This window comes from Ammospiza nelsoni, chromosome 15, assembly GCF_027579445.1.
Source record: "Ammospiza nelsoni isolate bAmmNel1 chromosome 15, bAmmNel1.pri, whole genome shotgun sequence".
Classification (NCBI taxonomy): Eukaryota; Metazoa; Chordata; class Aves; order Passeriformes; family Passerellidae; genus Ammospiza; species Ammospiza nelsoni.
The window spans coordinates 6,355,055-6,378,043 of record NC_080647.1 but is presented as its reverse complement, the minus strand read 5'-3'; the positions used below and the strand labels follow the sequence as shown (position 1 = coordinate 6,378,043).

General features: G+C 49.0%; 2 protein-coding genes across 3 annotated transcripts; both read right to left on the bottom strand.

Moving 5' to 3' along the window:
- Positions 1 to 307: 307 nt before the first annotated feature.
- On the bottom strand, positions 308 to 8,294 carry LOC132080235 (V-set and immunoglobulin domain-containing protein 4-like). 2 transcript variants are annotated; one of them, XM_059483267.1, is made up of 9 exons: positions 8,150 to 8,294; positions 6,468 to 6,824; positions 5,556 to 5,837; positions 4,577 to 4,645; positions 3,965 to 4,072; positions 3,270 to 3,335; positions 2,130 to 2,252; positions 1,764 to 1,785; positions 308 to 964 (listed from the first exon to the last, which is right to left on the bottom strand). In XM_059483267.1, the coding sequence occupies exons 1-9, from the start codon at positions 8,202 to 8,204 to the stop codon at positions 787 to 789; spliced, it is 1,260 nt and encodes a 419-aa protein (XP_059339250.1). In that variant the 5' UTR covers positions 8,205 to 8,294; the 3' UTR covers positions 308 to 786. The 2 variants fall into 2 exon arrangements, with proteins under 2 accessions (XP_059339250.1, XP_059339251.1); XM_059483268.1 differs by having other exon boundaries at positions 308 to 958.
- Positions 8,295 to 11,714: 3,420 nt separating this feature from the next.
- LOC132080190 (V-set and immunoglobulin domain-containing protein 4-like) lies at positions 11,715 to 22,204 on the bottom strand. The gene is made up of 9 exons (XM_059483217.1): positions 22,067 to 22,204; positions 21,491 to 21,735; positions 20,485 to 20,841; positions 19,189 to 19,476; positions 18,215 to 18,283; positions 17,163 to 17,231; positions 16,386 to 16,499; positions 15,244 to 15,265; positions 11,715 to 14,147 (listed from the first exon to the last, which is right to left on the bottom strand). The coding sequence occupies exons 2-9, from the start codon at positions 21,648 to 21,650 to the stop codon at positions 13,964 to 13,966; spliced, it is 1,263 nt and encodes a 420-aa protein (XP_059339200.1). The 5' UTR covers positions 21,651 to 21,735; positions 22,067 to 22,204; the 3' UTR covers positions 11,715 to 13,963.
- Between the last annotated feature and the right edge of the window lie 785 nt (positions 22,205 to 22,989).

Sequence of the window (22,989 nt, the reverse complement as noted above, 5' to 3'; positions counted from 1 at the left end):
CACAGATTGACTAACATCCCCCAGAGTAAATTGGTGTCAGCCTGTTGTATTCAGAGATTATCCAAATGCCTCAAATTTCTATTTTATCATGCCTCTGGCCCCCATACTGTAAAAATTAAATGCCAGCATTTCCTTCTACATCAGTTCTTGTTTTCCAGGAGAAAACCAGTGGGTGACAGTTCAGAGACTCATTCTCTCTCTCTGAGCACTGAGCTCCATTCTGATAGCAAAAATGGCATTCCTGGGACATCAACCTCCCCTCTGTGGTCCCTTTACCATGCTGTAACAACAACAACAACAAAAAGACTCAAGCACAGGCAGGATGTACAACCAGTATTTGCTGAACTGCAAAAGCCAGAGGATCTCCATTTCCAGCACAATCCTGGTTCCTTGCAGCCTGGGATGCCTTAACAGGAACACACATTGGAGAGTATCCCTTGCTAGTGTTACTGACTGGCAGCATTGCACAAACTACTCTTGAATTTACAGGCCAAAGAATTTCATGTTCTCACTCCTTCAGATCCTTTCTTCCTGCCCTGGGTCCTTCACGTTGCTCAGAAACAACTTGCTCTATAGAAGTGGGCAGGCAAACAGTTGGCTGGGGGTTTCTGCTCCTGCAGGCAGGGCCTGGTCTGCCAAAGACCAAAAGGTTATGCAGCTCCTCTGGGTTAAAGCAAGCAGTGAGAGCAGAACAGAGGGACAGCAGGAGGAAGAGTTTCCTTCTGCTGAGTTCACTATTCAGTACCTGCAGCCCTGCATGGCTGCTTATGTGGAAAAGCTGGTACTTTACAAAATTCCTTCTGTTTCATACTGAGATTCCATTGCAGTCACAAGGTTCTCATACTCAGGGCTTTTCCTGTCTTTCATGGTGGTCTTTTCAGGGCTAGAGTACATTTCCTCCTGTTGGCACTTAGCAGGGACTTCCACCTCAGGCTGCAGCAGGGCGACATCTGCAGTTCTGCAGCTGGGACAGAGAGACAGAGTGAGAGGGACAACTAAAGATGGCACTTCATTTACACCTTAGAGACAAGATCTACCACATAATCTGTGAAACAGCAAAATTCATACTATTCTAGTGAGGGTCTGGGGGGCTCTGAAAGACACTAAAAAGTGTTGTTAAAAGAATTACACAAAAAGAAGCTCTGGTTAACAGTGGTACTATAAACTCTCGTGGCATTATGTTATACTCTAAAGTTACCAGTAGACAGTCCAGCCTTTGGAAAGTAAACACCAGGATTATTTGGGAAAAATTGCTACAGATGGCTGTGGCGTGTCTCTGAGTAGGAAAGCAATATGAAGGTGTTGAAGACTGAGATGAGGACAGGGCAGAAGATGTGTTTGTATAATCATATGCTAACAGAAACTCTACAAAGTAGTACTTGGCCAAGCACTAAGACATGTTTCTTATAGAGAAAGGCAAGTGTAGAGGGAACTTAAAGGAAGAGCTGAAAATTTCTGTCTTTTACTTTCCTAAATAATGGCAAAAATTTCCCACAGAGAACAGGTTTCCCATGGCATGTGACAGGCACAGCAAAGCACCCAGAGTATCCTTCAGTTTTTCTACCATATTAAAGAACAGTCTGGCTATCTCCTGCGACCACATGCTAAGTCCTCATGTTGCTAACTAAACTGCCAAGGTCTTCAGATCCTCCTCCTGTAAGGCAAATAAATCTTTGATTTTCCCTGAGCAAACAGGCTTTATAGGAACAGATACCAGTACAGTGCCCTCCGTCTTAATGCCCCAAGGAGAAAATTGTACTCACAAAGCAACTTCATAGAGAGGTACTGAAAAAGAAAAAAAAAAGAATCTAAGGTATGCATCTTGCTTTATGTGTCATAGAACAAAGCGTTTTTGGGAATAACCCTCCCACAGGCTTCTCTCTGGAAGGGATCAACCAGGGATGGCAATGATGGGGATGGGAGCGATGGAGATGGGAGTGATGGGGATGGGAACGATGGAGATGGGAGTGATGGGGATGGGAGTGATGGGGATGGGAACGATGGAGACGGGAGTGATGGGGATGGGAGTGATGGGGATGGGAGTGATGGGGATGGGACTGTCCCTCCCGCCCGCCCCCTTCTCCCGGGCTGTCCCACCGCCCGTCCCGGCTGGGTTTGTCGCTGCTCACCGTCCTTCCTCCGCCGCCGCCGCCAGCAGCCCAGCGCGGCCGCCAGCAGCGCGCCCAGCGCGGCGCCGCCCAGCGCGGCCGGCAGCCCGTACAGCAGCGGGGACGGGGTGAGCCGCTGGGAACCTGCGGGATGGGAGAATAGTGGATTTGTCTTTATAAACAAGCTGTGGGGCTGCTGGCAGATAAAACTAGCACTGGGAGATAAAAGAAACAATGGGGAAGATTCCACTGATTGATGAACGGAAAAAGGTATGTGTTTTTGCCAATAAACTTTAGGTTGGCTGATAAATTAAATTTGATGTTGAAAGATGAAAGAAACAATGGAGAAGAAAAAACCCTAAATTCCATAAGAATTAAAAATTAAAAGGGAGGGTTATACATTAGAGGGAAATCTTTGGTATCAGGCGTATTGGGAAGTTTGTACCTCTCAAGTACCTCAGCCAATGGGGAAAGAGAGAAGGGAAATGTGGCTGGGAAATTGGGATAAAAAGAAGGCTGCGTCCCCAAAAATGTGAGAGATCACAGGGGAATGCCCCATGGCCTCTCCCTTTATTCGAATAAAGTAAAAGGACTCCTCTGTCTCCTTTTTGGACATAAACCTCTGGTGTTTGTGGATTAACTTTCCTAATGGGGGGACAGTGCTGTCACCGCAGCCAGGGGACACGGTGGCTGGGAGCCGCCACTCCCCCCCTGCTTTGGACAGCCTTTAAATCCTAACTGAGAAGGGGCTGAGGCCACCTGGGGGTTCAGCACTTGCTGGCAGTCACTGAATGCCGGGATGGTTCAGTTTGGAAAGGCTCTTAAAGGGATAATCTCGTTCCACACCCTGCTGTGGGCAGGGACACCTCCCACCAACCAGACACTCCAAGCACCGTCTGACCTGGCCTTGGACACCTCCAGGGATGGGGCATCCCTGTGTGAAAACAAACAGCAAACTGCAGGCTGCAAACACCCCCACAACAGGCATGTGGGCAGGAGTCAGGAGTGCAGCTCCTGCCTGGATAAATGCCTGGGATTTGGCATTGCAGCTGTATCTGCCACAAGCACAGCAGCCAGATGTGGAGCTGGTCTGGGATGATGTTTGCCACCCTGCCCTTGCCAGTGCATTTCTGGTGTTTTCCAGCATGAGACTCCACTCACCTGTGTCTTGGAAAGGCCCCACTGGAGCAGTGTCCATCCTGGAGACCCGTGTGATTGGGACTGGACCTGTCAGTGGAGAATGGTGGATGCATTGCAGCCCCACTGGGCATCAGGAAAATGGGGCCTGCTCTGCCAGCCTAGACTCACCTGTTATCCTGTGTGTGTCTTGCCAGCTGGGGCAGCATTTGGCACTCATGTCCCCCTCCCTGAGCTTTGCCCCACAGGTTCCTGGCAGCCCTGGCTGATATGATGCATCATGCCTGGCTGCAGCATGGCCTGGGAATGCTTTGGCTTTGCCCTGCTGGCACTTCCCCAGATTTCCAGACTTCCCTCTCTCTCTCAGTCTCCTCGGGTGACTCCCTTGCTGGCCTGCGGGGCTTTGCCATCACCTGCACCATAAACTTCTGAGGTGTGGAGGCCTGTGCTAGGTCTCTTGCCTCAGGTGACCTCCTTCTGAACCTCTGCAGCCTTAGCAGTTCTGGTCCCAGGGGGACACAGAAAACATTTTCTTGTCCCCTCCCATCATCAGGCACATTCTCAAGTAGGGGTGCCAGCCTCTGGTGCTGCCTCTCTGGGTAACAATCAAGACACAATTCATACTCAGCATAAGCATCTGATCTCGCTGTGGAAGAGCAAACTCCCTGCCTTGGTCTTCTCCTGGCACAGAGGTGAATAACCCTGGCCTGGGCACTCACCTGTCACTGTATGCTCCATGTCACTACTGTCTTCCTGACTGGTGGTTGAGAGGTGTCTCCCCGTGGTTCCCACATTCCTCTGCAAGGCTGCTGTTGTTGTGGGCACATCTGCAAGGTGAGGGGGAGGAGAGGCTCACACAGGAAATCCACAAGCCCTCCCTCAAACTGCTGTCCCTGGTCAAGTACATGTTTTCTGTTGGGTCTCAGGAAGCTTTTGCAGCACTTGTGTCTGCCACTGGAGACACCACACCTGCCTCCCCTCAGCAGCTTCTATTCAGGATCAAATAACAGGCAAAAATACCCTTCAGAAAAGAACCAAACGCAGAATATCCCATCCCATATGATCTGCAGCTTAGGAAAAGGCATTTTCAGCAGTGCTAAGACGCATACAGTCCCTCCTACAAAGACAACATATTAGCCCTGCAAGGACTGGAAACTGAGGGAAGGAAGATCTACTTTCAGATACATCTGAGTTAAAAATTGAGGCATATGGACTGAAGTTCAGTAGGGTCAAGACTCTGTTCCTCAGCAATAAAACCACATCCAAGCACTGGTGGCACACTGCCCCAACACCCCTCCCCTGCCATCAGCTGCCACCGCTCTCACCCTGACCTGTGGTTGAGTGGAGTCCCCCCGTGGTTTCCACATTCCTCTGCAAGGCTGCTGTTGTTGTGGGCACATCTGCAAGGTGAGGAGAAGGAGAGGTTCACACAGGGGTCTGACCACCATGGAGATGCTGCTGTGGTGCAGAATTCCCCAGGCGTGGGAGCAGGAGGAAGCAGCCCCGTCCCAGCAGGCAGGAGGGGGATGCTGTGCCGGCGGCGCGGGGCAGCAGCTGCAGCACCGAGCCCCGTTCCTGTGCTGCTCCCTCCAGGGCGGCACTGCCGGGAAAAGCACCCAGGGCTTCACCAGAGCTCCGTGCCTGGGAGCTCAGCGGGCTCTGCCTCTCTCCCAGCCACTGGGAGGTGCCTGAGCCTGGCTCTGCCATCAGGGGCTTCACAGCTGGGCTGATCCAGTCACCAGCCAAGGAGAGCTGCAGGTTTTCCACCAGGCGCCCATCATGGAATTGAATAGACTGAAAAAGGCCTCTGAGGCCATTGAGTCCAACCTGTGACACACTGTCCTGCAGAGCCTGGAGGTGTCAGAGCCTGGAATGAAGTGCAGTGTGTCTCCCTGAGACACGCAGCCGGTGGTGGGGAGCAAAGGCCAGCTTGGTTTGTTCTGCCACTGAATTACCACTCCCTTCTTCCTGCTTCTCCAAATAAAGCCCCAACTCCTTGTCTAAACTTGCTGAAGTGCAGTGGGTAACTTTATAGAGGCAGGGAGAACTTCAAAAAACCCACAGAGGAATAAATAAATGAGTGTTTGAAGCAGAAATCCCGTTTTGCATCAGAAAAGAGCAGTTCCTCAAAGAGGAGGAAATTGAACAGAGGAAATGCAGCAGGACACAGGCTGGAGGCAGCGGGCAGGGCTGTGTCAGGGCGCTGAAGGCGCTTGGCATTTCCTCCTTGCCGGGCAGGGCAGGGCAGGGCAGGGCAGAGGCTGCGGTTCCTCGGCCCCTCGGTAGAGGGTTTGCCTGGCCGGCACTCACCTGTGACCGTCAGGCGCACGGCATCGCTGCGCTGCACGGCGCCGGCCCCGGCCCTGTTGTGCGCCTCGCAGAAGTACGTGCCGCTGTCCGAGGGCCGCAGGCTGCGCCAGGCCAGCTCGGCCCCGCTGCGCAGGAGCTCGGCCGTGCCCGCCGGGCCGCGGCGGAACCAGCGGTAGCTGATGGGAGGGGAGCCGCCGGCCTCGCAGCTCAGGCTGGTGCTGGCCCCGGCCGGCAGCGTCAGCCCCGGCTCCGCCGCTCTGATGATGGGCTTGGTGGCTGCCACTGCAACACAGAGCACAGGGGGGCCGGGTCACGGAGCCCTGGCTGGGCTGGCCACGCTCCCCCTGCCGCAGCAGATCTCGCTCCCGCTGGCGGTGCCTTCCCCGGAGGATTTAGCTTGGCTCTCACATCACCTCCCTGCCCAGGATGAGCTGAGGTAACCTGTGTGTTAATCCAGGTTGCACCAGCTGTGCCACCATTGCTGCCGCCCTTTCACAAAGTCCTGCTCTCTGGGGTGGGTGGCCCCCTTGCAGAAAGAGATTTTTCTAGCACACATTGAGGATGCTCGGGAGGAGAGAAGGCAGACTTGGCTCACACAACACCCACCTGCTACAAGAACCACAGAGATATTGGCTGCCTGCACAGAACCAGACCTAGATATTATCTCAAACATCATGGGTTCAACTGGCCCATAAACAGATCCAGCTTGGGGTGTACACTAACTGGCTCCCTTCCCCAGTTCATTCCTACACCTCCATGTGTTGGGAAGGATAACCAGCACAGCAAGGGAGGCAGATGCTTCAACCCCCAACCTAGTGTGGTGTGAAAGACTATTCACACCAACACTGGTTCCCCCACCTTCTTTTGGTTTAATCTGGCTGCACAAGAGCAGGACTTTACTGCTGGATTTACCTTTGACAACTTTAACTATAGTGGTCACCTCTTTTGTTATCAAGTTGTTATCTCTGGACCTCCAGACGATTTGACAAGTGTAGTGTCCACTGTCAGGCATTTCAAGGTTCTGAATGAGGAGCGAGGCATCCCCTGGGTTGTGCTTTGGGACGCTGACTCGGCCTCGGAATTTGGAGAGCAGGATGTGGTCACCAGTGCCGTCCCTGTGGAAGATGGTGGAGGTGCCGGAGCCCTGATCCACGCTCCAGCTGAGCGTTTGCTGGGTGAAATCTTCTGTAGGCACATAGGTACATGGGAGAGTGGTGGATGCCATCCAAGTGCCCGTGACCTGGTGGACAGTAGACAGATCCAGGAAGGCTGCAAGGAACAGCAGTGGAAGGGAAGAAATGAGAATGCAGCAGAGGAGGGAAACGTCCTCCAGAGAGACAGGACTCACCAGTGCCAGCACCTGGCCAGGTCTCAGATGTGCTGCACACCACAGCACCGAGCCAGCCCACGTCATCAGACATGGGGAAGTGAACATCTGCCTTGACCTCATGGCTATTTTTATTGAGTTTCTCTCTGGGCACTTGCCAATTCTTAATTCTTTCTCGGTACAGACAGTCTCCTTGTGGGCAGGAACATTTAGGGGTATTCCCTGCAGTACTGAATCTGGAATAGGAATAGTGGACCAAAATCTATCCTTTTGCTTTAGCCTTGGAAAATTTCAGACCTGACCCAGATCAGCACCTGCCAAGTGTTCAGGTAGGCACAGGAGAAGATTTTCTCCACACATTCTCCCAATTTCTCAGGCTGCCTGCCCATGGATCCCACACCTCCTCTGGGATGTGCCTCTTGTAAGTAGAAAATCACCTGAATTTCATTTGACTTGGCTCATCTCTCCCAGTACCTCTTATTCTTCTCCCCTTTCCCCTCCCCAGAAAGCCATTGGTTATATCCAGCAGCTTTAGCTCACAAGAAGTTGGTTGCGAGGCAGATCTCAGTAATTTGCAAAGCTGGGTTTTTTATGAAGAAATGGGTAATACATTTCAACCCAATTTTTTAAATGTCAGGAGCAATCCTATGCTTTTGTATACAATGTGTAAGAACACTTTTCTCCTATTTCCCAAAACTATCCTCTGCTGCTGCCAGTGTCAAACATGCCCTGAGAAAGGGTATATTCAGTCAGGCGAGTAGGAACTGAAGCCAAGGTCCCAGTCCCAGCTTTCCTGATGCAACCAGAGAGTCACTAGGCAGGAGATACCAAGAGGAATCAAATGTGCCAGCACCTGCTCTCACAGCTCCTCTTCTTCCTAGGGCCATGCTAACAGAACAATGAGGATGAGTTATTAAATTTAGAATGCATATTCCAGCTTCACCAAGACTGTTTTGAGAGCTGGACACCACAGTGGGTCCCTGCCAAGGGTCCCAAAAAGCTGTTTTCTGCTCTTGCCTTGGGGCAGGGAAGATGATTTGCCCAATACTGCCCCATTTGCTGCACTCTTGAAAGCACCTCATTGTATCTGATGCCAAAGGAGACTCTCATGAATTCTCAGGCTCTGTGGATAATACAATAAGCTAAAGACTTCCTAACTGACTTGTCAATTAAAAGATTAAAAAAAATAAATGCTATAATTCAAAAGATTTTTGCTATCCTCTTAGTACTCTGATTGTTTTTCTTATACATGGAAGCATTTACTCACCGTTGCAGCTGATGAAAGTCATCACAAACACCACTATCCATCCAACTTTTCCCATTCTCCCAGAGGTGCAGGTCTGTCCTCCTTTCCCCAAGAGACTCCCACCCTCCAGGGACCAGACTGCAAGTGAAGAACACTTCCCTTTATTCTGTTCTTTTTCATCTAGGATCCTCTTTCTGAAACATCACGAGTCCATTTCACTGCTGAGTTAGGTGGAGGGTGAAGGAAGGAGAAAGGCTCTATGGATCTTTCCAGTCCCATTTCCTGTCCCCATTCTCTTCTCTTGATGCACCAGGACCCAGCTGCCTTTCTGAGCTGCAAGTGCCCATTGCCAGATCATGTTGAGCATCACAGACTCTCCCAGCTCACATTTCTCCTGCAATAGTCCAGTTCATGGGCAAAATCATGTTCTGAAAGCACATATTGTGTTTGACAAGGAGGTGACTTCTGACTGGCAGCCAAGGGACATTCTGAGTGTGCTCTGTAGGATATCTTTGAAATTATTTCCAAGAATTATCCTGTGTGATACAGGATTGATCTGTGCTTACTAATTATTACCACAAGGTGAAGGACTTACAGAAAGATAAGAAACATGTAGAAAAGCAAATCTACTGACCTAGTGAATTCTGTTATAGGTGTTAATAGTCAGTAGAGCAGCTTTTTGGGATTTATTCAATAGCCATGCCTTAGCACATGGTTCTAACAGCTGCAAAACAGTATCTTTGAGCAGGAGGCAGATGTGTCTGAGGGACAGGGAGCTGTTTTCTACTGAAGATGGGAGAGAAAGGTAAATGGGATGGTTTTGCCACAGCCTCATCCCATCACAACAAATGCCTGTCTGCTGGGGCTGAAACATTCACCTTGCAGGTGAAGCCATCCCTGGAAGTGCTGCTCCATGGCAGTGACAGCCTATTCCCTCTCTGCTAGAGTAATGAGAGCTGGAGATTATCTTCATCATTTTCCCAGAGTCAGGAGGGTAATGAGAGCTGGGTGGATCTCATTTCAGTCCCAGGCAGAGGCATGCCCACCCGTGGGGCCCGTGCAGACTGGGATTCCAGGTTCCACCCTGTTGATCTCTGTGGTGGAACTTCTCTGGAGCAAAAAGCTAAATGTTTTGCTGCAGGACCTGGTGTAAGAAATTCATCCAGGGCTCTGAGAGCCACCACCAGCTGCCATCCTGCTGAGGAGGATGATGGGGGCAGCCATACCCATTCTTGTCTATGTAAGACATTGAAACTTGATTTTTGCTGACTTTTCTTCTTGACATCTTTGCTGCAGCTGCCAGTGGGGTACCAGTGTACATGGCCTGGATCCATCTGCCCATGCAGCCCCTGAGAAGAATTTAGTAGTGTTTGAGTCCTGCCTAAAAGCAAGCAAACAAACAAAAAACCACTTGTTAAGTTGCTAGCTGTGTCAATCAAAGAGGGAAATGTGTCAGCTTTCATAGAGATGATTAAAACCCAAATCTTTCCACACTCTGATCCATAACTGGCAGTAGAGCCTTGTCCCAGACAAAGAGTCTCCTCCACAAAACAGTTTAAGAGAAGTTGGGTTTTGGGGAACACGCCCTGAAAGAAGTTGAAAACCCAAGCTAAAACTGCTGATAGGATTATTTTTTGAACCGGACATGCAAGACTTCCTGAGGCTCTAATTATGCAGGATTAAAAAAAAAGACTATTTAACTAAAGCAGAGATGAATAACTGTAGTTCCCCAAATGTGATGTACATGACATCTTTCTCTGCCTGGACACGGACACAGCTCCCTGAGTCACACAGTCAGCCCATTCTCCCTTACTGAAAGGACTCCTCAGAGTTTTGTATCTGAACACAAGAAGAAAAACCTTCAATGTCTCAGCCATGCTGGCTAGATACCTGGTTTATTAAAATGCAGTATTTTATTCCAGTGTCTCTGCTCTGGGTTTAACTTGCTGCTCTCTCCCACGCAGTGCTGCAGGTGAGGCACTGCAGCCTGTCCCCCAGGTACCCACCTTCCTCCCACACACAGGACAGGACATTCTCTCCAGTGTCATTTCTTCAAGTGGCACAGCGCAGGCACTCTTTGTTCTGCCATTTCTGCTGCTCATCTTGGGCAATCTGCAAGTGACACAGTAAAGTCCCCTGGTCCCCCCATGGTGACTCAGACCCTGTTCATAGGGACCAGCTCTGCTGAGACTACATCTTACATTCATCTTCTGACAGAATTTGCCAATGGCCACAGAAGTTTGCTATCATTTTTCTGGTGATGAACAAGATTCTTAGCATTCAAGGAGATGAAATTCAATACTCAACTATGAGCAAATAATCAAAAAAGTAGATAATCTAAGAAGAAGGGTCTTAAAGTGCTCTTTCTCAACCATGTGCACTCAAAAAAGAAGCAATTTTTGCCTTAGACTTTCTTGTTTGGTCCAGCCATAGCTAACTGACAGATCTGACTCAACAGTGTATTTTGCTAAATAGTTTTTGGATGTCCCTCAGAAGCTGGTTGTGTGATCTCCCCCAGCCATTCACACCACAGTTCTGTCACATCAGATAATCATAGAGTCAGTCATCAAAACATGTCCTTGTTCCATTTCAAGAAACAGAAATTGGTGTAAATTAGCATTTCCCCTTAAAGCTTGTGTGACAGAAGAAACATGATGTACAAGTGCTCTCTCTGAAAAATTCACTTCCCTTCCCAGGAATTCCCAGGTCAATGACATTAGTTCTGGGTTGCTTTTAGCTTGGCCAAATCCTTGTAAACAGCTCCTGATTCCAGGAAAGTGCCCCATGTGTTCGATGCCTTCTGAGTTCTCGTTTCTTTCCTGGTGCTGCAGGTGGGCTGCACTCCCCAGGCACCACAGATGTCCCTTACCTGCAGTCACCACACACCACTGCTGCTGCTCCCTGCAGGCTCACTCAGCACCAGCTGAGGCTGGCTTTTTGCAGGCTGCCCAGCTCCTCCTCCCAGTGCTCTGCAGAGGCTGGCTCAGCTCTGGGTTTAGTAAATCTGCTGCTCTGGGATGTGTCACAGACACATTCTATGAAAAATCCTTTTGTTAGGATCTTTTCTCCTGAGAAGCTGAGGGGCCTCAGAAACAAAATGTAAACAATGATTATCGGCTGCTGTGGAATGCAACAGGTGCGTCTTTGATTGGTCTCATGTGGTTGTTTTTAATTAATGGCAAATCACAGTCCAGCTGTCTTGGACTCTGGTCAGTCACAATATTTTATTATCATTCAATTTCCTTTTCCTTTTCCCTTTCCTTTCGATGAAATACTTTCTTCTATTCTTTTAGTGTAGTTCTAATATATAATTTTCTTTTAATATAATATATATCATAAATAATAAATAAGCCTTCTGAAACGTGGAGTCAAGATTCTCATATCTTCCCTCATCCTGGGACCCCTGTGAACACCACCACAGGGATGAGCTGCTGTGACCTCAGCTCATCCTCTGCCACTGCCCAGGGTGCACAGCAGCTGCTCTTCACCCCAGGTACACCCCAGATCAAGCTGGACCTGGACCTTGTCCAGCTGTCCCACAGTGCATGCAGACACAAACCACATGGAGACCAGAATTCATGGAATTATTTTCAGTTTAATGAGCTTGCCTTACAACAGCTGTATTTAATATCATCAGCTCCTGCTGCTGGCTGTCCAGCCAGGATAACACTGCTGTTTAACCACACTGGGAGGGCTGCATTGCCTGTGGCTTTGCAGTGCAGCTGGAATGGAGTGATTTTGGGGCAAGCTGTGGGATTCCTTGCAGCCCTTACCCATGGGGTTCCAGCAGTGAGAGCTCAGTGTGACTGAGCACCCTGTCCCTCAGTGGGACACCCTGCATCTCTGCCTTCCCTCAGTGCTCCCTACTCCTCTGGCTGGAGCTCTGGCCACATCAGAGCCCTCAGATGAAGAGCTCTGCGGGTCATTCCAGGTGGCCACAGCAGTCAGGCTGAGCTCAGGTGGATGGGCTGTGCTCCAGCTCCTGCCACATTTCCTTCCCACCCCTCTGACCTCACACAGCAGAACACGCACTCACACCTCTTTTCTCCACATCTGCAATAAGCTGCATGTACATGTTGGCAGTTTTCTCCATGACAGCACCAGTAGCTGCCATGTATTTCTTTTTCATTCAGAAATCAAGATTTCAGCCCTTGATTTTTAAGTATATTGTTAATAAAGAGAAATAAAACTTGTAGCACAGGAGAAAGTATAAGGTCATTGATAAGTGCCTGGTAGTTTGTGCATTCTGATGAACTTCTAATCATTAATTCCTCTAATTTCCCATTAGACCTCTGGCTCTCAGCCCTGGATGAGCAGCACTGTGTTCCACATTTATTTCTGTGTTGCATACAAAGAAGTGCTTTTCCTTGCCCCTTCGAAAGTGCTACCAGATAATTATCATTAATTTCTGCATCCTTTTCAGAGAAGCTGTAAACAAGCTGTAGCCTCTTCACCTTCTCAGCCCTGACCCCCATGGGCACTCTTTGCTCATTTGTTTCTTCTCTTTTTTCTAAGAGACTGTTGGCACAGATGTGGTTTTGTACCAATTATTATTCTTTACAACACTTCTCAGTAACTTTTCTTGCTCTGCTAAACCCAAGATGAGGCCAACATGCACACATAAGTTTGTGACATTCCATGGACTTTATAGTACCACAATCCAGGTTTTTGACCGGAATACCTTTCCATTAGCACCTCATACTCCGTTTGAATTCTGGTGAGTTTTGAACTGATGCTCAGAGGCCTGCAGATGCAGAGCTGTCCTGAGTGTGAGTAGCACAGCTGGGGGCCCATTAATCCAGTGTCTGTGTTACCAACATTTTGCTCATCCCTTGGGTCACTCCCTCTGTTTTACACCTGCCTGCATGGCTTTAATGGGACACAGAATTGCCCCGATTGTTATAAAAAGGTTCCTCCATAAGTCTGCATAACAGATTAACTAAGGGCAGTAGAAATTATTCATAACTTACCCTTCAGGCCTTTTAAGCTGGGAGGAAAGTACTTCTTGAGTATCTAGTGTGGGGCTGTGAGTGGCTTGCTGGCATTCCAGAATGAGCCAGTTGTGCAGAAACGCACACAGCAAAATATGTGAGGCATGTGTAAGCAATCCTACTCCAGACTTATGGAAAAGTACCTAATTTCTTTCAAATATCCATCGTGCACTTAAAGAGAGAACAGAGAAGATGAGCTCAGTAAGAAAGTGCCTGGTTGCAGTGCCAGAAGCAGCCAGAGCTGTGGCCAGTGTGCCTGGACCTCACTGCAGGGCTTGCAGGGGGATCAAGGGCATCACAAGGACAGCAAGGACATTCCTGCTTCCTGCACTGCTTCTCCTGCTGTGGCAGGTTCCTGAGTTTCTCTTGGCTTTAATCTGCCTTCCATTGTTTCTAAAAAATCTGTTATATTAAATCTGTGCAGCATCAGGTGGGCAGGATGGGGGTCAGCCATTCCCAAGCCAGCCTCATCCTGCCCTGCTCACCCATGGGGAGGTTACACTGAGCACCCCTGGCTCTCCTCCCATCACACAAAGGCTGCAAACACTGCTCCTTTGGGACAGATACAGCAGTAAGTTCAGTACAGTACTCCTAGCCTGGGATCTGCAGCATTCAAAGGGCTTTAGTGGATACAGGTGTGAAAGGGAATCAAGGAAAACAAAATCAGAAATTCTATACAGCAGTCTGTAACTGAAGTTCCTGCATTTTCACTGCAGGGACTGTGGAGGGAGAGCAACCACTGCTTATCCAACCTATTTGTCAGGGGCAGAAGGGAAAATAAATATGTATTTTGCCTGGGTGAAGGTGCTCCTCAGGACTGGTATCTGAAGAGCATTGCTGGGTCTCAGGAAGTGTCCCCTACTTCATACTCAGATTCCTGGGCATTTGCCACACAGCCAGACACATCCTTATTTACTTCTTCAGAGACTTTGCTTTCCCCAAGCTCCATCACATAGTGGTTTTCAGTGGCAGAGATGGGTTCCTCATAGTGACCTGTGCTTGAGGAAGCTGCTGCTCTTGAGTTGTGGCTGAAATTAAAAAAAACAAAAAGAATAGCAACCAGAGTAAACAAAGCATCTCCAACCATCAGGATTTTGACAGTATTACAGTCTGAGCCAAACCTGGGTAAACTTAGGCCACTGGACTATGGCAATATTCTGAAGGAGAGAGTTTTGTCCTTTGCTTTCTGGTGGGCATTGTAGCAGCATCGCTTCCAACCCTGAGAAAGTTTCCAGGGAGAGGCAGCAAAGGGCATGCAAGCAATGGATTACCACCATTTCTTGCAAAATCACCTAATTGCTGAAGAGAAAAAATATTTATAAAAAATATTGGAGGAAGTGTAAACTGAGAACTGAAAACAGCTCACATCCACTGTCTGGCTTATGGTATCTAATATTTTTAAAATTAAGGTAGAGCCTCTGAGGAGAAATGTAACCACAGCATTTGTTCCATTGATCAGGGTTCAAATGTTCTTTAAACTGCTGCCTTACACACTGCTAGGGAGGCCCAGCACTGGGATGCTGGCACAGCCCACTGTAATACTCAAATTAGCAGCACTTGATACCTAGAGAAGTGGTTCTGCTTGTATGTTTTGACCAGATTATGAGGCTTTTCAGTAAAACTTCCACAGGTTACAAGTGGATCAGGATGTGAAACCTGAGTTTAGAAATAGTTATAACTTCCTTCCTAGCTATGGTTAGAAGAAACAAATTCAGCCAGGGATGTTTTCAGGATAAAGCAGATTATAACCAGTGGTCTCCAGAAGCAGAGTTCCTTTCCTTTCACTTGCATTTGAAAAAACACTGGGAATTTAGCCTTGGAAAAACACAGAGAATTTAGCCTTGGCAACCATCTTCAGTAGCCTCCCCTGGGCTTAGGAGTCAAAGAGCAGCCCTTGCTCTCTTCTACAATTCTGATATTGCCATGAAAAAGGTCTTTCTTCTACATTATTTGTTGCTGTGGAAAACCCACAAGCCATTCTACAATGTGCTGTTGAGCTAACTGTGAACTTCTTCACCCAGACTGCTTAAGGAGGTTTTCATTATGACAGCTAATACTATTTATTTCTGCTCTGATACCTCCCCCCAGGACCCATCAATGTGCCAGAGAAAGGGTTATACTCACAATTTTACATCATAGACTTGAGCTGGAAAAGAAAAATCAGAATTTTGTCAATAATTTATATTTACATTCCTTAAAAAAGAATTTGTTTAACTTCTTGGTTTAAGAAAATGACTTCTCAAGACAGAATAAAAATAACAGCCTTGGATATCATGTCAAGTGGGTGATGACTCAGTTTCCCAGGATTCAGTCCAAGAAAACAAAAACAACTCAGCTATCACACAACTGGGTTATTTTGACCCAATGTCAAAGATAAAGTTGAGGTTAGAAACTAGAAGTCCACAGTTTCCCTATTCATTAGAAGTCAATAAAGAACAGTTTTGAAAGTAGCTATTCTGGATTCCTTTAAAAAAAAGGGGAAGAAAAATAAGGAAAATGGTAAAATAAATATCTGACAATTTTATTATTAATTGGTAGCATGGAGTCGTAGAGGGGTCATTAGTGAAACAAAGGAGAAAATGAAGTCTGTGGGATCTCATAACTCAAAGCACATCTGTGTGCTCCCTGCACAGCTGGTGAGGAGAGGGCTTCAAGGAACATTTGGTCAAGGGGTTTCTGAGCATTCAGCGAATGGATCCTGTGATCAAAGACCAGAGAGGAAACAAATTCACATGGAACAGGGAGAATTGACAGTGACCTCTTCCCTGTGGGTGCCAACTGCAGGAACAGCTGAGCAGCACCTGCTGCCAAAGGCTCTTCCCAGCAGCAGGGCAGGATGAACCCTCTGCCAGGGACTTTAAAGATTTGGAACTGTGAACCTGGCCAGGCAGGTGAGTCTGAGCCCTGGGATGTCTGTGAGGAGCAGTGGGAAACAACAATCCCAAGGCTCTGTGGCAGAGTGAGCCACACACCTTGGGATGGGCTGCAGGGCAGGGATTCAGCTGCCCCAGAGCCAGAGCAGGGATGGAGGGTACAGCTCAAGTGCAGGTCAGAAACACCAGGGCCACTGCTGCCCCAATCCCACAGCTGGTGCATGGAAGACCCTCCTGGCTGCAAGGACTTCTCTGCCTCTTTGGGTCTCCCATCTGTGTCATCTCCTGCCTGCTGGTGGCTGCCAGCTCTGCTCCAGGCCCCAAAACTCATTAAAGGTAAAGCCATGCTGGGCATGTGTAAAACATTCAGCTTTTCCAGAACATTCTACTCACCTTCTTTGGGCTTTCTAATGCAAGCGATAAGAGAGATGATAAGGAAAACCACAGCACCACACACCACAGCAATCAGGATGACCATGTACAGGGACAAGCCAGTCCTCTGGAACTCTGAAGCAATACAACAGAGGGATTTCAGACAGGGGAGCCCTCCTGGGTGACAGCAGCAGCAGGGACATGACATTCACCATGTCCCCAAGGCCAGCCCTGCCTGAGCACATGGGGCTGTGTCCCCACAGAGCCTTGGTGCTGTGGTTGTGAGTGGTGTTATGTGTCCCAGCACTGTGTACACCTCACCAAGGGACCCCAGCTGTACAGACAGTGTCCATCCCATGCTGAGGTGCCCAAGGATGTGAGCTGGGCAGGATAACTGCACTGCATGTCATGAAATAAAGCTTGCCATTCAAGGATGCTGCTCAGTTCTGTATGGGAAGTATCTAAACCATTCACAATGCTGCAAAGCTGGAGGATGTGTAGATCTGCTTGAGGCACACATTGAGGTTTTTCTGCTGTTTCAACTTAGACAGTCCAAGATAAAAATGGACTGACTGCTCAGGAACACAGCAACAATTCTCTGTGCCCCATATGTCAACATTTTTAAAAATTCTTCCATAAAAACATCCAGAACCTTTAAAAGAGTCACCATAAATTATCTGGGTCCTTAGAGAACAGCTGTTAATGCAGTTTGCAGCTAAAAAGGCAGAATACTAATTTTGACTACAGAGAATCTGATTTGGGCCTTTAATCTTCTTCTCAGTTTGGTTCTGCTCTTACCCTGAATTGTTTCATTCTTCCCTGGATATCCCACACCACTCTCAGAAGTTGTTGCTGTTATGGGCAGATCTGAAAAACAAAGATGAGTTAAAGTCTGACATTGCATTTCCAACCTCATTTTACCACCAGGAGATCTGGAAATGGAGCTGTAGGATCAGAAGAGAATGCCTCCAGCCCCTTTACAAGGCAAACTGCAGAAATAAGCACTATGAATACACTATAGAGTGCCTGTAGTACCATATGGTCATAGAATGGATACTATATGTAGTATATATACATACTTATGTATAACCAAACTGCATAGACACACACCAGGTACCTGTGTGCATTTGCATGTCTGCACACACACACCTGCAGTAGTGGTGGGGCCCCACAAAGTCCAGGAGATTGCTGAGATACCTCCAGACACCAGCTCTGTTTCAGGTTTTACTGTAAGAACAGTCAACACCTGTCAACAGCTTCCCTCAGCCTCCACAATCCCCACGTGGTTGCGGGGGCACCATAAATGTAAATGAAACATAATGCAACAAGCAGAACCGCTCTAGTCCAGGCAAAAATGCCCACATGCCACAAAAACAAATGGGAAACCACAACGCTCCCTCAAAACTGCTGTCCCTGGTCAAGTACATGTTTTCTGTTGGGTCTCAGGAGGCTTTTGCAGCACTTGTGTCTGCCACTGGAGACACCACACCTGCCTCCCCTCAGCAGCTTTTATTCAGGATCAAATAACAGGCAAAAATCCCTTTAGAAAAGAACCAAACGCAGAATATCCCATCCCATATGATCTGCAGCTTAGGAAAAGGCATTTTCAGCAGTGCTAAGACGCATACAGTCCCTCCTACAAAGACAACATATTAGCCCTGCAAGGACTGGAAACTGAGGGAAGGAAGATCTACTTTCAGATACATCTGAGTTAAAAATTGAGGCATATGGACTGAAGTTCAGTAGGGTCAAGACTCTGTTCCTCAGCAATAAAACCACATCCAAGCACTGGTGGCACACTGCCCCAACACCCCTCCCCTGCCATCAGCTGCCACCGCTCTCACCCTGACCTGTGGTTGAGTGGAGTCCCCCCGTGGTTTCCACATTCCTCTGCAAGGCTGCTGTTGTTGTGGGCACATCTGCAAGGTGAGGAGAAGGAGAGGTTCACACAGGGGTCTGACCACCATGGAGATGCTGCTGTGGTGCAGAATTCCCCAGGCGTGGGAGCAGGAGGAAGCAGCCCCGTCCCAGCAGGCAGGAGGGGGATGCTGTGCCGGCGGCGCGGGGCAGCAGCTGCAGCACCGAGCCCCGTTCCTGTGCTGCTCCCTCCAGGGCGGCACTGCCGGGAAAAGCACCCAGGGCTTCACCAGAGCTCCGTGCCTGGGAGCTCAGCGGGCTCTGCCTCTCTCCCAGCCACTGGGAGGTGCCTGAGCCTGGCTCTGCCATCAGGGGCTTCACAGCTGGGCTGATCCAGTCACCAGCCAAGGAGAGCTGCAGGTTTTCCACCAGGCGCCCATCATGGAATTGAATAGACTGAAAAAGGCCTCTGAGGCCATTGAGTCCAACCTGTGACACACTGTCCTGCAGAGCCTGGAGGTGTCAGAGCCTGGAATGAAGTGCAGTGTGTCTCCCTGAGACACGCAGCCGGTGGTGGGGAGCAAAGGCCAGCTTGGTTTGTTCTGCCACTGAATTACCACTCCCTTCTTCCTGCTTCTCCAAATAAAGCCCCAACTCCTTGTCTAAACTTGCTGAACTGCAGTGGGTAACTTTATAAAGGCAGGGAGAACTTCAAAAAACCCACAGAGGAATAAATAAATGAGTGTTTGAAGTAGAAATCCCGTTTTGCATCAGAAAAGAGCAGTTCCTCAAAGAGGAGGAAATTGAACAGAGGAAATGCAGCAGGACACAGGCTGGAGGCAGCGGGCAGGGCTGTGTCAGGGCGCTGAAGGCGGTTGGCATTTCCTCCTTGCCGGGCAGGGCAGGGCAGGGCAGAGGCTGCGGTTCCTCGGCCCCTCGGCAGAGGGTTTGCCTGGCCGGCACTCACCTGTGACCGTCAGGCGCACGGCATCGCTGCGCTGCACGGCGCCGGCGCCGGCCCCGGCCCTGTTGTGCGCCTCGCAGAAGTACGTGCCGCTGTCCGAGGGCCGCAGGCTGCGCCAGGCCAGCTCGGCCCCGCTGCGCAGGAGCTCGGCCGTGCCCGCCGGGCCGCGGCGGAACCAGCGGTAGCTGATGGGAGGGGAGCCGCCGGCCTCGCAGCTCAGGCTGGTGCTGGCCCCGGCCGGCAGCGTCAGCCCCGGCTCCGCCGCTCTGATGATGGGCTTGGTGGCTGCCACTGCAACACAGAGCACAGGGGGGCCGGGTCACGGAGCCCTGGCTGGGCTGGGAACGCTCCCCCTGCCGCAGCAGCTCCCGCTTCCCAGGACGAAGGGTTTAGCTCGCCTTTAGCATCACCTCCCTGCACAGGATGAGCTCAGCTGTGCCGCACTGTAGCCATTATAATTGTATAATATATAATATTATATATTATATAATTATATATAATAATATAAAAATATATAATTATAACATTATATTTTATGACAAAGCCTTTCCTTACGAAGTTTTCTCCTGAGAAGCTGAGAGGCCTCAGGAACAGAATGTAAACAAAGATTATCTGCTGCTGTGGGATGCAACAGGTGCATCTGTGATTGGTCTCATGTGGTTGTTTCTAATTAATGGCTAATCACAGTCCAGCTGTCCAGACTGTCTCGGTCAGTCACAAGACTTTGTTATCATTCTTTTTCTATTCTTAGGATTTCATCAGAAGGCTAGCTTTCTTCTATTCTTTTAGTATAATTTTAATATAATATATATAATAAAATAATAAATCAAGCCTTCTGAAACATGGAGTCAGATCCTCATCTCTTCCATCATCCTCAGACCCCTGTGAACATCACCACACCGCATGGGTGTCTGCAGCCTCTGTGCCCCTATAAACCCCCCACACTGGACAGAGGGAGGGCGAGCACATGCTGGTAAAATTTAGTGAAAGAACAGCAATACAGTATTCCTGGGACTTTCCCATTGCTGCATGCCACTGGGAAACATCGAGCCACTGGCTACAGATAGAGCCAGGGCTGAGCTGGTCCTTGAGGAGCCACAGGTCCTCCCTGAGCTGCAGGGTGCTGTGTCCTGGGCAGAATTCCTCTCTGACCTATTTGCTGTTTCTTGCTGGAGGCTGACACTGATCAGCAAAATGCTTCTGCATGCAAACATGCAGTCACTGCCTACCTGCTGTAATTCCCAAAAGCCTTTCTGAGCCAAGCCTTTCCCTCCTGAACAGCCTCCTTCCTGGATTTACCTTTAACAACCTCCAAGCTGGTGGTGATCTCCTTTGCTATCAGGCTGTTGTTGCTGTCTCTCCAGGTGACCTGGCAAGTGTAGGTTCCTTTGTCAGATATCTCCAGGCTCAGGATGATGAGAGACACATTTCCTGGGTCATCCTTCGGGATGCTGACTCTGTCTCTATACTCAGACAGGAGAACCTGGTCCCCGGAGTCATCCCTCCGGATGATGTCACCTGAACCCTCGTCATGCACCACAGTCCAGGTGAGGGTTTGCTGCACGAGGTCCTCCACAGGCACATAGGCACAAGGCAGAGTGACAGAGTCCTTCCAGACACCTTTGATCTCACTGGGGCCACTCAGCTCCAGAAAAGCTGCAGGAGGAAAGGAAGATGAAAATGAAGCCACAGAGCAGCCAGGGTGAAGGCAGCTCCCAGGTGGTGAAGCCCTAGCAAGAGCATGGCAAGGAGAGCCCACCAGATGAGAAACACCAGCAGGCAGTGGGGAGTGTGAGGGGTTGGGCTGCCCAAAAATCAGTGTGGCATGAGGATGGGAGGTGGCTGATGGCTGGGCTACTGACTCCTGCCATGGGGGCAGCCTGGCTCTCCTGCTCTGCCTGGTGCTTTCCTGCCACCACCGGCCCTGAGAAGAGCACAGGCTCAGAGTTATCCAATAACTCAGGCTTGGGGGAAGGAGCTGGTCTAAAGTCCAACTTGCAGCTCTCTGGTCTCAGCCAGCGTCTGCCCCCAACATCTCCCTTGGGCCTTCTGAGGAACAGCAAAGACTTCACTCCTCCACTGCCTCTTTCTGAAACACACCATTCTCTCAGCCTAAGCCAAACATGAGAAACTTAAACCACTGGGTAAAGAAACCAAAAACTCTTTTCCCTGTAAAAAAGCAGCCCATTGCCTTTGTGCCAGTACATTTCTCTCACTCTGAGGAGTGAATCTGAGCTCTTCCCGAAGCAGAGCTGCCCCTGCCCAGCACAGCCAGGGCAGGGCCCCGTGCCCAGCCCAGACTCACCATTGCAGTGCAGAACGGAGCTCAGGAGCACGGCTGCTCGCAGCACCATTCCCATCCTTCCTGCAGGGCTGCTTCCCCTCCAGCCAGGCTGATCTGCCTTTCCCAGGCTGGAGTAAATCAGGAACACTTCCCTGCCTGCGCTCTCTCTGCCACCGAGCATCCAGGACAACAGCTGCTGGTTTTTCCTTCCTCTTTATCAGAAAAGTGTCGCAGTGACCACCAGAGGCGTGGGCAGAGCGGAAACCCTGAGGAAGGGTGCGAAGAAGAAAGTTCAGAAATTACATCTACGTTTTTTTGTATGTTCTGCTGAGTGTGTTTTTGCCCCTTCTGTTTTTATTTTTTTCCCCTTTATTTCTTTTGATTCCCAGGCAACCATTTCTTCCTCTTTTCCTCCTTGTGTTGCTTGCTAACAAATAAGGTTTAACATGAAATTACACACACCCACAGGTCTGAGAGAGGACTCATAGGGAGCTGAACCATCTAGGTCCTCATAATTCACTTTCTCACCAGCTTCTGTGACACCCACCACTATGCTTTAAGTTAAGGATCATGAAACCCTTTAAATCTTTGCATTACCAGTGCAAGACAGATTGCTGTAGACCTCTTCCAGCTGAAATACTCTATATCATTTATGAGAGGATGAATTCAGGTATACAGATCTAAAGCCAAAAGTTTCCCAAGAGCTGCAGGCATCTGAGCCATCAATCCCACTGCATCTCACAGATGGATCCTCCCTTCTCACAGAGCAATTTAGCTGCTTGGTTTAATTGGTTAATTGTTTTTAATTACAAGCCCTGATTGGGGCCATACATCCCTCCAGTGCCTTCAGATTACTTGGGAAACAGGTGAACATGGAGATGCCCAGAGAGAAAAAGAGGAGCTTGTCAGTCAAAAATCTTTGAGACCATGAAATCATGGTTTCTTTACTGTAATGATATATTACTATTCATTAAATGTTATAGTTAATCTCTATAATTCAGTAATTGAGCACTAGCCATAAGAGAAGTATCTGTTTTTCACTGAAATATCCCTTTCAAGGGATTTCACTGCCTTTTGCTGTTTTCTACAGCTCTCAATTTTTCTTCTGCTCCAGTAAAAGAATCTCTTCTGCTTCCTCGCATTCAGCTGAACTGAAATGAGCCTTTGCTGTTGTTACACCCAAATTCAACTAATTCAATGCAGCCAACCAAATCCTAGCCCCTGGTGTGGACACTCTTGTAGTGCTGGAGGGACATGGTTTGGCTCTGCAGTGGCACAGAGGGATCCTCCCTTGTGACCCTGTATTCCTCCACCAGAAATCTCCCATGAGATGCCAGAGCAGCCTGCAGCCACTGGGACAGGGGGAAGCAGCAAAAGCTGCCATGGGCTGCACTGTTCATGTTCTTCTTGGTTCAAGGAAGGAAAAGACCACGTTAAGGTAAATCACTGCAACTCCTTTGCAGGGAACAGAGCTTGCTGGAGGAGGGTAGAAGCCTACATTGACTTGAACTGAGTCGAAG

Excerpts from the sequence above, each read along its gene's own strand:
- LOC132080190 (XM_059483217.1), bottom strand. The coding sequence starts at position 21,650 with ATGCTCGGTGGCAGAGAGAGCGCAGGCAGGGAAGTGTTCCTGATTTAC. Across the intron at positions 20,842-21,490 it reads CTCCGTTCTGCACTGCAATG|CTTTTCTGGAGCTGAGTGGC; the intron begins GTGAGTCTGGGC and ends TTCCTCCTGCAG. Across the intron at positions 14,148-15,243 it reads CAAGTCTATGATGTAAAATT|CCACAACTCAAGAGCAGCAG; the intron begins GTGAGTATAACC and ends TTTTAATTTCAG.
- LOC132080235 (XM_059483267.1), bottom strand. The coding sequence starts at position 8,204 with ATGGGAAAAGTTGGATGGATAGTGGTGTTTGTGATGACTTTCATCAGC. Across the intron at positions 4,646-5,555 it reads CGTGCGCCTGACGGTCACAG|ATGTGCCCACAACAACAGCA; the intron begins GTGAGTGCCGGC and ends CTCACCTTGCAG. Across the intron at positions 1,786-2,129 it reads GCGGCGGCGGAGGAAGGACG|TACCTCTCTATGAAGTTGCT; the intron begins GTGAGCAGCGAC and ends TTTCTTTTTCAG.